This window comes from Rhagoletis zephyria, unplaced genomic scaffold (assembly GCF_001687245.7).
Source record: "Rhagoletis zephyria isolate East Lansing unplaced genomic scaffold, Rhagoletis_zephyria_1.1 Rzeph_scaffold_03952, whole genome shotgun sequence".
NCBI classification, from domain to species: domain Eukaryota; kingdom Metazoa; phylum Arthropoda; class Insecta; order Diptera; family Tephritidae; genus Rhagoletis; species Rhagoletis zephyria.
In genome coordinates, this window is record NW_016161035.1 from 39,994 (window position 1) to 56,166 (window position 16,173).

The following is a 16,173-nucleotide window of genomic DNA, read 5'->3' on the forward strand; positions in this document are numbered from 1 at the left end:
TTGCAACAGAAATATTGCCCGTTCCATTATTTCTTGAGGAAAGAGTGAGGCAACAGGCTGGTGAAGCATCAGATGTCAAAATTCCTTGGACACACACACGAAATAATAGCAAATTTTTCTTGACCGTTTTCTTGAGAGCTGCATACAGGCCTTCAACTAGACTACCATGGTGTTTGCATCTTCACTATCTTCTCCTCTAATGTCAAATAATCTATGTACATGGGCTTGGTCTGGTACTGTATCAATCTTATTTGTCTTTCCTTTCACAGTTTTAGGGTGGGTTTCTCAATGTCTGGTCAACACTAACAAAATTTTATGGAGTCGACCACGCCAATAACGATGTTTAACCTGCAGTTAGTATTAACCAGACATTGAGTTACCGGGCCTAAATCGCAAATATAGTTAATCTTCCATTGCTAAATTGTTCTACAGTGATACATCGATAATTTTGTTGAAGTTTCGTTGTATTTATATAGCCTTATTCATAAAAAATAAAGTAGCGTTACAAAAGGTTTATAAATTGAAAAATGTATGAAAACATTAATTCATAAAGCTTTTTAAACCTACTTTATTTTTTATGAATTAGGCAATAGAATATCAAAACCTCGCTACAGCGAAAAATACTAAGTTATATAAAAAAAAAACATAACTATATTTTAATTTTAATCGGCTTCAATAAAAGCAGGAGGCTTTCATTTCGTTGGAATATTTTTTTGTGTATGTTACCGCATAACTTTGGACCATGTTAACCGATTTCTATAATTCTTTTTTTTTAATGAAAGGTGGTACCTCAGAGGTGATCCTATACTAATTTAGATCCGATCATGGGATCATGCAGAAATTAACGGTACTCTTAAATGTTTATATGAGAACTAAAGTGGGTTTTGTTTTTTGCTTAAAAGTTACTTGTTTTATAATAAGACCCTAACCGTCAACATATTCAGAATTCGTTATGTAGAGGCTTTTGAGGTGGAGACTTCGTTATACATATTCATAGAGGCTTTTGCTAACGTGGACTTTAACCGTCAATATATTCCGAAGGTTTTCATGCTGAAAATTTCTCCGTTATATCTATGGAGCATTTTTGCGCAGGATATATTGAGTTTTTCGTTTTATCAAGTTTCGTTATATTGAGGTTTCATTGTAACAAGAAATTATTTTAGGCATTCGCATATGTATGTCACGTTCCCGCTTGTAAGTGGCAGAAGAATAATTCACCGTATCTTTGAATACAGCATCTCGGAAAATCTGTTTAAACGCAGTTCTCGTTCCCTTATGTTCCTTTTGTGGACACGGGATCTAATTGTAGGCGCAGCTGGAAAACTCTTGTGTTTTAACTACCTTAAGTGTGTATGGAAATTTGAGCTTTGCAGGTTTCTACCTTCTTTTATCCTATCCTTGTCTTATATTCGTCCTATCCTTATCTCCATCCTATACATTTTAATCCTATCCGATCCTTTCTTATCCTGTCCTATCCTATCCCATCATAATTATCATCTACTGTCCAATTACGTTCATTTCATCAGTTTCAAATTTTTCTTCTTATCCTCACGTACACTGCCATTTTCTACTATTTTAGCCCAGTTACGCTCTACACAGGCGAATCACCCTTATGAAAAAATAAACTAAAGAAAGCCCAACAACGTCTACTATAAACAATATCTAACAGAGCCAAGACGCGAAGGGCGTAAAAAGGATGCGTGTCAAGATTCGAAGAAACCGGAAACTAACGATTGGATAGATGAGAACTCTGGCGAAGAAAGCAATGATGCGAGTGATCTCGATTGCAAGCCGCCAACGGAAATAGTGGAAAACGAAATGAAGTCTAAAAACATTGCACCAGTTGTTCCACCCTGCACGCTCTGGAATGTCAGTCCTCGGCAAAAAACAAAACAAAAGAAAGACCTGCGCATTGAGGAACTCATTGCCGAGCGTGACCAATTCTTGCATTTATGCAGCAAAAATCGTTTTTATGCAAATCCCAATTTCAATCAGCCATGGAGCGTGTTCTCAAAGTAAAATTTAATTTGCAGATTTTTGGATTTATGTACATATTTGATTTAAATTGTTTTTATTTCCTTTACACACAGACTCGCTCACAAGCTATCCAGCGACATTGTCGGCATGATCGAGGAAGATTTTAGTATTGGTGTTTCGAAGTTTGTGCAAGATTTTCTGGATAACGAAACAAAGATCTAGCGTTTGCGACGTATCCTGCGGTTTTAATTTTTTTTTTTTTGTTATGTTGTGTTACTCTTGTATGTGTGTTCGTTTGTATACTTATGTGCAAATTTGATTTTCAAGCTTTTAAAAATTTTCGAGCCAATTTCGGCTGATCTGTGTACAGTACAACGATCCACATAACTAATTTTTGCGAGAGTGTCAAAGGTCAAGGTAGAAAACTTGTAAATACTTGTAATTTCAATGTTTTGTCCTTTGACACTTTTGCAAAAAAAATGTACTGTGTCACGCCAAGTTAGCTCATTTAAAAATTTTCAAATAATGATTATCAATAATACAAAATTTTAAGTATGAAATGGATGAATAATAAAAGCAGTTACTTATATTACAGTTTTGAATGCATAATTTTATTCCTTTTAAATTTGTTGCGTAATTTTGTTTAGGAACAGAACCAAGAACTGGCACATTATCGATACCCAGCATATAACATTGATCGATAAAGCAGTCGATGTGCTTAAGTGAGGGATGTACCTCCAGTTAGTGTTACATAGATGTGGTGCAAACGGCCCTTAGAATCCCAGCCGGACTTTTTGCGATTTGTTCCGACGTCGTCGTTAAGTGTATGGAGTGCGTATATAAGGAGAAAAATTATTCGAAATTAAGTTAAATACATAAGTTTCCAGACACATTGTATATAGAAGAAATATACAGAAACAGGGTAATCATTATGAGTAAAATAATTTAAATTAGCATTTAATCAATACCTTTTGATTTTTATTCTTTTTTGCTCAAAAATAATTATTATAAATGATTTTATTTTTCCACTCAAAAATAATGATTATTTATTAAATTTAAAGCCCATACAGACGCAACCAACTAAAATTTCGACCTGAAAATTTTGAGAGTTATTCTTTTTATTAGGGTATCGCTACCCCTGAAAAGGCAGAGTTTTTGAGTTTTTTAAAGATCAATATTCTTAAGTGAAAAAATAATACTGAAAAATAATTAATATCTTTGAGCGAAGAAATAAAAATCATAAAATAAGCATTATTTTTAACTGGGAAAAATAAATATCAAGCATGTAATAATAATTTCCTTTGAGCGAAAACGTAAAACTCAAATATTAATTGTTATTTTTAATATTTACTGGTTAAACTCGAAAAGTAAAAATCATTGCAAATTACAGAAGGACGTACGAACACAAATACGTAAATATAATTAAAATGGTTTTACGACGATTACAACTTGTTAATTTTTTCCGTCCCTGTACAGAAGCAAAGGTATGGATTTTTTATTCAGGTCTGTATCTGTTTACTATAAACAAAGTAAATGGTAATTGTAAGTTAGCCGAATAGAATAACTCCGCATTCCATTGGTATACGGAAATTGCCTAATGGACCTTTTCAATATACCCGTTTTACCGTATATAATATCACATACACTCCCCATACACCTTTGATTTGAAATCCTGTGCTAAGTTATTTACTTTTCTGTGCATCTCGTTCGGGAGTAAAGACGAACCCAACTCCAATCAGTCGTTAAACTAAAACGTGCCAGCAGGAAGTGGCGCGCGCTGGCTCCCGCAATTGAATGCGCATAATTTCCGTCTCGCAAATTGGCAGATATGCGAGCCACGTTACTGTTGGTGGATATGTGGATGGACATAAGCGAGTACTAACTGTAGATACGGGCGCATCACATTCCATCAATCGATCTGATTTGGTCACTAAAGCAGTGCGGCCATTACCTGGAGCAAGGTTAAGGACAGCAACTGGTGAGGACACCCAAGTTGTAGGTATGTTACCTACATGCAAAGGCGCAATCGGGAATGTGACGTTGTTACACAAGTTCATAAGTTCAAGTTCACAAGTCATAATTGGAGTAGACTTCTTATTTGATCAAGGTATGCAGATCGACATGGAGAACAGGATCATGACGTATAACAACATGGAAGTGCCCGTAAGCTATTATGGCCCGTACAGCAGCAAGCGAGAGATCCTCGAGGAAAGCGAACAGATTCCACCAAAGTCAGAAGCAGTTGTTGGGGCAAAGATCGATGGAGATTGTGGGACAAACAAATTGTGGATTGTTGAAGCAACACAGAATTCTTCACCGGATGTACTTATTGACTAAGACGCAAAACGATGGACGCATCCCAGTTCAAATCACCAATCAAACTCCGAAGAGGAACTGTACTGGGGCAATGTCGAGAGGTAAGAGACAATCTTACACTGCGAAAAGTTACCTGAAAGCGATTCCATTGGCGAAAATGACATAGTGGAAGACATCAATACATGGACGAAAGGGTTGGAATGAAAATACCAGCACAAGGCTAAGGAACTTCTCCGCAGATACTCTAGCATATTGGACAAGGATGATAACAAACCAGGCAGAACTAACGTTGTAAAACATCGCACTGTACTGGTGATGCAAGGCCGATCCGCCAAGCTCCTCGAAGTATTCCACTTGCCAAACGTGACGTTAGCCAGATCATAAAAGAAATGAGCGAGAGTGTTGTGATTGAATCATCAGCGAGTCCATGGAGTTCGTCGGTAGTACTTGTGAAGTTGAAGGATGGTCAAATGCGGTTCTGCGCAGGCTACCGGAAACAGATATCCACTTCTCAGGATCGATAATACTCTGGACTCGTTGACTGGAACAAAGTGGCTCTCAACACTCGACCTTAAGAGCGGTTATTGGCAAGTGAAGAGGACAAGGGGAAGACAGCTTTCAGCATTGGAGATCGTCCTTGGCAATTCACGGTGATGCCCTTTGGATTATGCAACGCTCGTGCCACTTTTGAAAGACTTATGGACCATGTGCTTAAGGGACTGCATTGGGAAACATGGAGCTACGTCCTAAAGAGTGGTAACAGTTCAAGAAGGATGTGAACTACTTAGGGCACAAAGTGACAACGGAGGGCATCTGCACTACAAATGAAAAGATATAAACAGTAAAGGATTGGCGAAGACCTAGGAACGTGCACGAACTACGAAGTTTTCTTTGGTTATGCACCTACTACCGTCGATTTGTTCCAAATTTCGCCAGCGTTGCTAATAGCCTTCATGAGCTCATTAGGAAAAATAGAGCCTTCGAGTGGGGAGGCGTTCCAAACTCTGAAGGAATGGCTATGTACTGCACCTAAGCTAGCGTATCCCGTTCCAAGTGCAACATTTATTTGGATACGGATGCTAGTGGTTATGGCATAGGAAACTACTGCGTTACTCGGAGAGAACAACTAGCGTTGGTGGAGTGCGTCAAACATTTCCACAAGTACCTCTATGGGCAATGTTTCTGAATTCGAACGGCTACTACAGTTCAAGAATCCAGAAGGACAGCTATGTCGATGGATTGAGAGACTGCAAAGTTACAGCTTCGCTATTGAACACCGCAAGAGAAGTGTCCACGGAATTGCTGATGCTATGTCCCGACGACCATGTAGCTTGGAATGTGAGCACTGTTCGAAAGCTCAGGCCAAAGAAGTCATCATAGAGTGGAAGGAAGAACAGCTACGAAAGTGTCAGCAGGATAATCCAGATCTAGAGCTTTTAATACATAGACTGGAGATGGGCAGACGGCCAACTAATGAGCAAATGTTAGCGGAGAGCCCCATAACAAAGGCATACTGGGCCCAACGGAACAGCTTGAAGTTGATATCTGGCTGGTTGCATATGGCATGGGAAAGGGAAAATGGCCAGTGCTCCCGCAATTTAATAGTAGTTCCGAGTGTAAGAGTTTCGGACGTTCTCAAGGTATTCCAAAATAGTACCAACGGAGGGCACCTGCGAATCACGAAGACCCTGGAGGTGATCAAGCAAAGGTTCTATTGGGTTGGTTGTCGGCAATTGGTCGCAGAGTGGATTGCGAACTGCGCGGAGTAAATTGCAGCTAAAGGGCCGAAATCTAGAAGTCATGGCCAGATGAAGCAGTATAACTCAGTTTCACCACTCGAGTGGAATGCTATGGATGTAACAGGCCCATTTCCCATGAGCTCACTGGGAAACAAATACGTCCTTTGTATGGACTACTTTAGCACATGGGCGGTGGTATACCCGATTCCAAACCAGGAAGCTAAAACAGTAGCGGAGGTATTCATCTACAATTGGTTTGCGAGATACGGAGTACTTATAGAGCTACACTCTGACTAAGGACGAAATTTTGAATCGGCGGTATTCCAATCGATCTGCCAGAAACTGGATATTCGGAAAATTCGAAAAACGGCTCTTTATCCCCAATCAGATGGCATGGTGGAACGATTCAGCCGAAATATTGGGTTGTCCACATACCCTTTAGAAAGAGACGTCCAACATCCTGGAAGAGGGGCTGAGAGAAATACGTGCTCTTGTGGGACAGCGTACTTTAGGTTTTAATGCATTTAAATTTCTTTTGTTTGAATTTATTTTATATTTGAACATATCCACCTAATTTCTCTAGTGTTTTGAATCGTGGATATGCCACTGCATACTTTTCAATCTAAAAACGTCTTGACCCTAGTAAACAGTTGTTTGTGAGACACGGCGTAGTCGAACTAGCATTGCAAGAACTCATGAAATGATGGCGAAATTCATGGATAATTTTCGTGAGGAATTGAATTCATGAAATTTGCTTTATGCAGCCAATTTTTACCTAAATGATTTTATGACTTCACCTACGTATAAACGTAGTATAATAAAGGCGCAAACAGTCAACGACGTAGCGTAAACGTACGTAGCATCGTATAAATTCACTGATAGAGAGAGAGAGAGAGAGAGAGAGAGATACGGCAACGTCGCCGGTATGCGGTGATATGTTTTCGTAACACCCGATTTACATGATTCAAGTACTTGAAAGCAATTGTTGCTCATTCTCTTTTGTGTTTTCTATTTGCTTTTACACGTTTCAATTCTGTTGAATTCAAGTTTTGGTTCTTTAAATTGGAAGCAACGAAAATGCCAAAAGCAAAGCAAGAAAGTTGAAACCACTTGACGGTACTAGTCCCTTTTCTTCTCACCCCCTCTCTTCCACATGCAAGCAGAATTAAGTTCAATACTTGAACTGTGTAAAAGCAGTCTTAACACGCGAATCCCATAAAGGTAAAATTAGTCAAGAGCGCAGAACTTATACTTAAGCTGAATATAGTCAAGAACGCAGAACGTATACTTAACCGCAGTCTGTATACGCAGAATTTTGTTGATTACTAGAGCCCTCAGTGTTGCTTACTACAGTGTTGCCACTCATTAATGCCTTTTCATAAACTTACCTTTTTAACTAAAATTTTTCGTGCTATAAAAGATCACAGCTAAATAAAAACAAGTAGTAGTTTTCAACAAAAATCTTATTCAATAGAGAATAGGAAATTATAACTTACTTACCATCTGCAAAACTGACGAAGTGGCAACCATCTATAGAAGGAAGAAATCACCTGACACGAAAAAATCTAAATTCCGCAGATTTCTGCGCTACGGGGTACAACTACAGAAAAATTCTTCGGTGTTGAGTTTTCATTTACATAGCGCTGTCGTAAGAGAGATCGTGTCAGCTGACTCGGGTTTACGTACTGGTAGGTTTACGTTCTCGACTAATTTCAGCTTTAAACGCAGTCTGTATACGCAGAATTTTGTCGATTACTGGAGTGTTGCTTACTACAGTGTTGCCACTCATCAATGCCTTTTCATGAAATTCCTATTCAACTTAAATTTTTCGTCTTATAATAGATCGTAGCTACATTTAAACTACTTAGTTTTCAACAAAAAACCTTTTTCAATAGTAAATTTCAAATATTTTAAACGTATTTTGAAGAGGAACTTATGACTTTTTTACCATCTGCAAAACTGACGAAGTGGCAACCATCTATAGAAGGATGAAATCAGCTGACGCGGAAAAATCTAAATTCCGCAGATTTCTGCGCTATGGGCTGGTAAAGGTGTTCTTACACGATGTGTATTTGCATGTGTACATGTCGCATGCCAGCATATCGTGTAAAGGCAAAGAATATTTGTTTCTGTACAAAGCAGATGCACGTACATATGAAATAGATGTGTTTCTATTTTTATCTGACACACATCATCACAGTTTAGTTTAATTCGTTTTCAAAGAACGTATTTTTAAATAGTTAAATAAAGATTGTGAATTTGACAGACATACTGTGAATTTGACAGACGCATGCAATTACATATGTATTGAAAAAGTCACATTTACAGATGCAAATACATATCGTGTAAGAACACCTTAAGACAGATCGTGTCAGCTGACTCGGGTTTACGTATCGGTAGGTTTACGTTCTTGCCTAATTTCAGCTTAAGTTAGATCGTGTCTGCGTCAACCTACCACTACGCTACGTCGTATACTTAGTTTTTATTCTTTACTTCTGAAAGATATTTTAATTCTCTAACTTTTGATGTATCCACTATTGTAAAAAGTTAGGTAATAACGAAGATATTGTTCAAAATAAAAAGCTCACGCTCGCATTGAACTGTATAGCAGGCTTTACGCAATTGTCAGTTTCATACCTCTCCGGCACATACGGCAACGGGTCTGCTCTGATGGCCACATTAGATTGTACATAAAACCCTAACAAAACTTTTATCGAACTATCTGGCAACGTAAAAACCAAATAAATTTTCTCCGTCGCTTTTTATTAATGTGCTAAAATATTTTTTGATTAGTTTTTGCAGCTCACAATAAAAGAAAAACAAGTATTCCAGAAATAAATAAAAAGTATTTAACAAAAGGAATAGATTTTGTTGGGAGTACCTACGAAGTAGGTATGTGTTTTGTGTGAAAACGATTAAACAAACTCATCAAGTGAAATGGATGCTGTTGTCTTGCACTCGGACATTGCACGTCTTGTGCTAGGTAAGACTTTTAAAATACGCACCTGGGGGCTCCGCGATTACAAACATTCATTTTCCCTCCCTTTTGATGTGATAGGCTATTTGAAGCGACAAAATTTAGAACGCACATCCCGTTTGTTTTGCAAAACTTCACCGCATCTGAAACAGGAATTTTCAGCCTATAGAAAAGGCTATACCCCACATACCTTCGGGCCCGATTTGGAGGATATAATTTGTGAATATGTAAATATTACATGTACAGGTAAGTACAGTCCTATTTACAAAATTGCNTGCGTCAACCTACCACTACGCTACGTCGTATACTTAGTTTTTATTCTTTAGTTCTGAAAGATATTTTAATTCTCTATCTTTTGATGTATCCACTATTGTAAAAAGTTAGGTAATAGCGAAGATATTGTTCAAAATAAAAAGCTCACGCTCTCATTGAACTGTATAGCAGGCTTTACGCAACTGTCAGTTTCATACCTCTCCGGCACATACGGCAACAAGTCTCCTCTGATGGCCACTTTAGATTGTACATAAAACCCTAACAAAACTTTTATCGAACTATCTGGCAACGTAAAAACCAAATAAATTTTCTCCGTCGCTTTTTACAATGTGCTAAAATCTTTTTTGATTAGTTTTTGCAGCTCACAATAAAAGAAAAACAAGTATTTCAGAAATAAATAGAAAGTATTTAACAAAAGGAAAATATTTTGTTGGGAGTAGGTATGTGTTCTGTGTGAAAACGATTAAACAAACTCATCAAGTGAAATGGATGCTGTTGTCTTGCACTCGGACATTGCGCGTCTTGTGCTAGGTAAGACTTTTCAAATACGCACCTGGGGGCTCCGCGATTACAAACATTCATTTTCCCTCCCTTTTGATGTGATAGGCTATTTGAAGCGACAAAATTTAGAACGCACTTCCCGTTTGTTTTGCAAAACTTCACCGCATCTGAAACAGGAATTTTCAGCCTATAGAAAAGGCTATACGCCACATACCTTCGGACCCGATTTGGAGGATATCATTTGTGAATATGTAAATATTACATGTACAGGTAAGTACAGTCCTATTTACAAAATTGTATAATGTGATAATGCAATCAAATACTAATTGGGATTTAATTATTGCAGTTGATCGGCTTGTGTCGTCCTTACCAAGCAGCCTGCGTTTTCAATTGTTCGAACGCAAGCTTTCAGAAAAAGTTAATTTACTGCTCGAGCGGGCTTTAGATTCTTTTTTGAAAGCCGAGCAAAGCGAAAGCAGTGCACTTAAAAAAAGCGATGTCAAACGTAGTTCCGCGGCCAGCACGAGTGTGCCATCGGATAAAGAGAACACAACTAAAAAGCAAAATAAACAAAAAAGGAAGCGGTTAGCGTTAATAAACAAAAAAATTTCGAATTTATATTTAAATAACATATTTATCTTCAGCACATGTTTAATATACTCGTCAGATGAGCGTAAAAGTCCCGTCTCCTTGCAAAACAAATTGACGAAAAGACGCCGCATATTAGAACCATTTTGCTACCTTAGTGCGAAGCAAAAACATAATTTGCAACGCCTTCAAAAGGAGTCAGCATCCTCAACTGGCGATGAACAAACGCAGACTGATGATGGCGTTGAAGACGAGAGTGCCGATGAAGAGGATGCAGAAGTGCTTGATAACGAATCAGATCTATCGATTAGGGAAAAGCCTACCCAGGAGTCAACGCCACGCAATATATCGGTAAAAGGAAAATTTCTAACACCATCTGTGCCGGTAATAACAATAATTTCTTTTAAAAATGTATCTATACCTATGTAAACTTATTGTACACCCACAGGATCTGTCTCAAGCTATATTAGATAACCCGCATTTTCAAATGAAGCTAGTGGATAATATCAATCAAGCACTCAGCAGTTCCGTAAATCCTGATGGGCAAGCAATTTTATCCAACATTAACAGCACAGCTGCTAATATACAAACAAACACTGATACGCTATCGGAGGAGCAGCAAATTATTAATTCAAATGAAATGTTAGATCAAATGGTCCAGGATATATTAAAGGCTACCGAGAAAGATCCTGCATTCGATGCAATTATTGAAAACGTCGTTGGTGGTAAGAATTGAATAAATTTGAAACTCGGCATATATTATCACATATTTTATAGCGTCCGTACAATCGACCAATGTTTCGGCAGGCGTACAATGCCATATCGATAGTAATCAACTACAATCGCAGCTAGGCTTGCCAACTGTACCTCCTCTGTTAGGACAACAACAACAACAGCTTTTTACTCTTGTGCAACAACAACCGCAGCAATCTTTGAATGTGCCCTGCTTAGCTGCCATATCGCACGAGACTGCAGCTTCGACTACGACTCCACGTACACCGCTTCTTATACGTACTGCCGTAGCAGCGGCTAGCACCTCGCATAGCGGTGGTGGCGATGCCAGTGCCGGAGAATCGCAAGTGCTATCCGCGCTAACCTCAAATAATTCGTTTGGTTCGTTGATCGATCCAAATTTTTCCATATCAAAGTTGATAGTTTTGAATCCGAATGACGGCGCACAGAAGCCATCCTCTGCTGATCAAAGTATTGGAAATACCACTGCTGATCAGTTAATTACCCAACTGACTAGTAGTGGAGCTGAGGCGACTGGAGACGAACAGGTATTAAGCGTGTTAACCAGAAAAAGGTGATGAGAAAATATGTGCTTTACCTTTTTTTATTATTTGAAACAGGTTTTCTTCGATGCTAACACAGGTCAATTAACAATTCCATTATTCCTTACCGACGAGGGGTTGCTGGCCAATTTCCCATTTCTTGTCAATAATGAGGCAGTAACACAACAACTTCAAACAGACAACATCTGTAACATGGATGGCTCTCGTATTGAAATCCCTCTGCCGGAACCCATTATAGTATCAGCAGACCAGTTACCACCAAATTCTATTATCGTGACAAGTGCTCAGAAAGCAATCACCGTAGAAGAGCAACGCTTGCCAGGCGCACAACAACCGCCCCGCACTGTCTGCAAGAAAACTATGGATGGGCCAGCGCCCTCCTCGTTAAACGTGCGTTCAAACGCGGATGGTGAAACGCCCTCCACAAGTGGTATAGTTAATTCAAAAGCGTACAAAAGCCTGTCAACGCCTCGTAAGCGCACATCGCATGTACGTACACTTTCGTTTTCTCCGAAGGTGGAGGGCAATAGGATAGCTGCGAAAGCTGGTGCCACACCACTTTCTACAAGGCGTGATGCTGTAGCTTCTACTACAGCACTCTTAGAAGACGGGGAAGTACCAGAAAACTTCTCGGTTGTACCAGAAAAACCTATAATAAAAAATGTGGAGATATTACCACGCCTAGACGGCACAATCGATGTGAGCGCCAATGAGAGCAGCAATAGCTGCAGCGTACCTCCCTTGTTTGTAACAGAGGAGAGCAGCAACCAGACCGTCATTAAAACGGAGCTATCCCTCAAAGAAAGTAAAGAAGTTTCTCTGGCGGTTCAACCTAAGGCAACTGCTACTTCGAAATCGACTATCGCTGATCACCCGGACACACCAAAGCGCAAGCAGGTTCGTAGGTCGGCAGTGCGCGCTTGTAAGCGCCGGCTTTCAAAGTCCTCGGATGAGCTAAAGTTGGTAACCAAAAATCAAACAGAGAAGATTGAACCTATAGAATCAGTCACTGAGGGCAAGGAGCAAACTATCGATCAGAGAAAATTAAATGATGACAAAATGATGGAAGAATGGTTACGCTTACGAAATGCTAGTACTAGCGACCTCGATTCTCGTTTGCGTCAGTTAAACGCTGAACAAAACGCGTCAATACCCAAGTCTGCGCGTAGAGTAAGGTCTACCCCAGCAAAAAAGCGCAAGTTGAGGCAAAAAAAGGCCGTTGTTTCAAAACGTAGGCGAAAAAAGGCGGCAGCACTTGCTTTGCTAGATCACGAAAGGAAAATTAGTTTGAATGCCAGTGTGGAAGTTGACGAAAGTAAAGAGGACAATGAAAGTGACCAACTGCCAGTAGAGGAAGCTGTAATCAAGGAAAAAGATATTAAATCAAAGAGAACTCGCGAGAAAAAGCGCACGGTTAAGGACAGATCCATGGAGTTCAATATTAAAATTCCGACGCCACAAAAAGATAAACGTGAATCCTTGTTGAAAATGAGAAGTGAACGCACGACCAGCGACACCGATGAATTGGCAACACATCCGCCCGCTGATGCTGCTGATAGCCCAACGCTGCAAAATCGGACTGAACGAACGGAACAGTGCAAACCAACTGTGCAAAGGACTGAAAATCGCTTGGAACACGAACGCGATCGCCGCACAGCCAATATTGCTTGCTTGCTAGAAACGCCGTTTAAGGCGCCTACAACATTGGGTGAGGTACCGCCGACGCCTGGCATGCCGGTGCCCATTTTAGACACACCTGCATCGAAATTAGGGGATATTCCTCTTTCAACGTCATATCTTTTTGGTTCCTTAACAAAAAGCGAACTAGAAACACCCCAATTGAGCGCAATAACGCCCGGAATCCGTTTCACACCTTTCGGTTCANGACGAAAGTAAAGAGGGCAATGAAAGTGACCAACTGCCAGTAGAGGAAGCTGTAATCAAGGAAAAAGATATTAAATCAAAGAGAACTCGCGAGAAAAAGCGCACGGTTAAGGACAGATCCATGGAGTTCAATATTAAAATTCCGACGCCACAAAAAGATAAACGTGAATCCTTGTTGAAAATGAGAAGTGAACGTACGGACAGCGACACCGATGAATTGGCAACACATCCGCCTGCTGATGCTGCTGATAGCCCAACGCTGCAAAATCGGACTGAACGAAANAGAAGTGAACGCACGACCAGCGACACCGATGAATTGGCAACACATCCGCCCGCTGATGCTGCTGATAGCCCAACGCTGCAAAATCGGACTGAACGAACGGAACAGTGCAAACCAACTGTGCAAAGGACTGAAAATCGCTTGGAACACGAACGCGATCGCCGCACAGCCAATATTGCTTGCTTGCTAGAAACGCCGTTTAAGGCGCCTACAACATTGGGTGAGGTACCGCCGACGCCTGGCATGCCGGTGCCCATTTTAGACACACCTGCATCGAAATTAGGGGATATTCCTCTTTCAACGTCATATCTTTTTGGTTCCTTAACAAAAAGCGAACTAGAAACACCCCAATTGAGCGCAATAACGCCCGGAATCCGTTTCACACCTTTCGGTTCAAGTCGGGATGTGACACCACGCAGCGTTGCGCCTGCGACTGATTACTCCTCCGGTGGCTCGTACTATAAACCTGATGAATCCGATGATTTGGACCGAAAATTCGACAAACTTCTAAAAGACTCAGCGCAAAAGCAGAAGCAAAAAGAAGAGGAAAAGCAATCCCATGCAGCAGAGGTTAAAAATTTACTATTCGAAGACCAAAGGGAGACGACAGAACTGCACATGGAGCAAAAACAGGACGCCATTTGCGTTGAAATACCCGCTGAGAAGCTAAGAGTTGAACCGATAGTACTGAAACGTGTAAAATCATTTGGTGCCGAAGGCACGGAAGATGGCGAAGGCGCGACAGCGTCTATAAATATCGATCCACATTACATGCTCGCCTCTGAATTGCCTGAAATTTGCGCCGAAGAAGAGTCGTCAAATTCATCTAGCACATTTTCGAGCTCGTCCTCTTCGTCCTCATCGAACNGCGAGAGAAAGGTAAGAGTCAACCAACAAAGTCTCCATTATCTGCAGCCACATCAACAACGCTGGAGCCACATCTCGTCCAGGAGGAGAAACGTACCATGGAAGTGCTGACAGCGCTGCAATTGTCTGCGAGGAAGTCTCAGCAAACAAGGGTGAGTGAGCCGAAGACGCGAACATCTGCTATAGCACCGCTGATAAGTGCCCTAGACGATAATGCAACATCAACGCTCTTTTCAAGCGCCACAACATCCTCATCTATAACAACAACATATGAATTAACAGAGAAATCTGACCGTTTGCCGTTGAAGACACTGATTTCGAAGGTGAAAGCCAAGCAACGGCAATGCTTGCGAATTGAAGCATTACCGGTATTGAAGTCAACACGCTCTTCGGGAGCTGGGCGCAAGAAAATTGTACGTAATCCACTTGGCTTCAAGGGCACAACAGCAGGAGAGGCGGTTGAAATAGCAGGGCGAATCGACGAAGTGAAGTCGCCTCGTAAGTTGGCAGAGAAGGTCAGAGATGATAGCGATGGAAGCCCAGAAGACACGCGTGCTGGTATTAGTCCGGTGCCAAAAATAAAAATTAAAACAACAACAACAACAACAACTGCAGCTACGAGTAGCAAAATACGTGTTTCGCCGCGCTTAAAGGGTATCAAGAATGCAAAGGCTAAGGACTGTAATGCAGACGATCTAGAAGAAGTTCAAACTAAACCAATAAAAAAACTTAAAACAACCAAAAGTATGAAGACCAGGGCTACTACGGCTAAATCATTGCTAGGAGCGCGAATTAAAATCTCGCCAGGGCGGCCAAGAATAACGAAAAGTCAAGAGGCAACGCAAAATATGCAATGTGAAGCAGCGAGGCTTGCAATCGAACAAGCGCCGCATGAAGACACGGTCCCAATCCAAAAACCAGTTGACGCGGAAGTTCCAAAAACAGCCTCAGCGCAAAAAAAGGTGCCTGCTAAGGAGACTGTAGTTAATACCCAAAACGGTGATAAAACAGAGAACGAGAAAAAGAGCGCTGCTGATATAGCCGAAGAAGGAAAGCAGTCGGGAAAAACAACTAAAACATCCAAAACACCATTTGAATCCATGAAATTGGCCAAGGATGCTGAACAAGCTAAAACTAACACAGACGTTCCCAAAGCCAAGGAAGTTGCGGATCAGACTGAGGCATCTAAGACAAAGCCAACTAAACCCAATAAACATTTGCCAGATGAAAAATCAGTCGCACCAGAAAACACAGAAAAAAGTGCTGCGGTTAAAAAGGGAGATATGCCAAAACCTAAAAGGATGACCACAGAAAGCGATAGTCGAGCCGCTGATATTCTAAAGGCAAAATTAACTAAGCCCGAAATCCAACCAATCCAAAAAGCTGAGTCCGCTGATAAGCAAAAATGGGCTGTCCAAAAAGGAAATATCGAAGCGCAGCAGAAATCAACTGCGCCGAAAACGAGAGAGACTGTGC

General features: G+C 40.5%; 1 protein-coding gene and 1 pseudogene across 1 annotated transcript; both read left to right on the plus strand.

The window, feature by feature from the left end:
• Nucleotides 1–2,643, plus strand: part of LOC108369994 (inner centromere protein A-like) — a 16,097-nt pseudogene extending 13,454 nt beyond the window's left edge.
• Nucleotides 2,644–8,810: 6,167 nt separating this feature from the next.
• Nucleotides 8,811–16,167, plus strand: LOC108369995 (uncharacterized; the record flags this gene model as incomplete). The annotated part of the gene is given in 10 exon segments (XM_017625228.1): nt 8,811–8,924; nt 9,723–9,813; nt 9,889–10,053; nt 10,130–10,367; nt 10,428–10,755; nt 10,820–11,096; nt 11,149–11,651; nt 11,724–13,379; nt 14,056–14,696; nt 14,699–16,167. Coding segments are annotated over 9 exon segments (5,323 nt in total), but the record flags the coding sequence as incomplete, so codon positions are not given.
• Between the last annotated feature and the right edge of the window lie 6 nt (nt 16,168–16,173).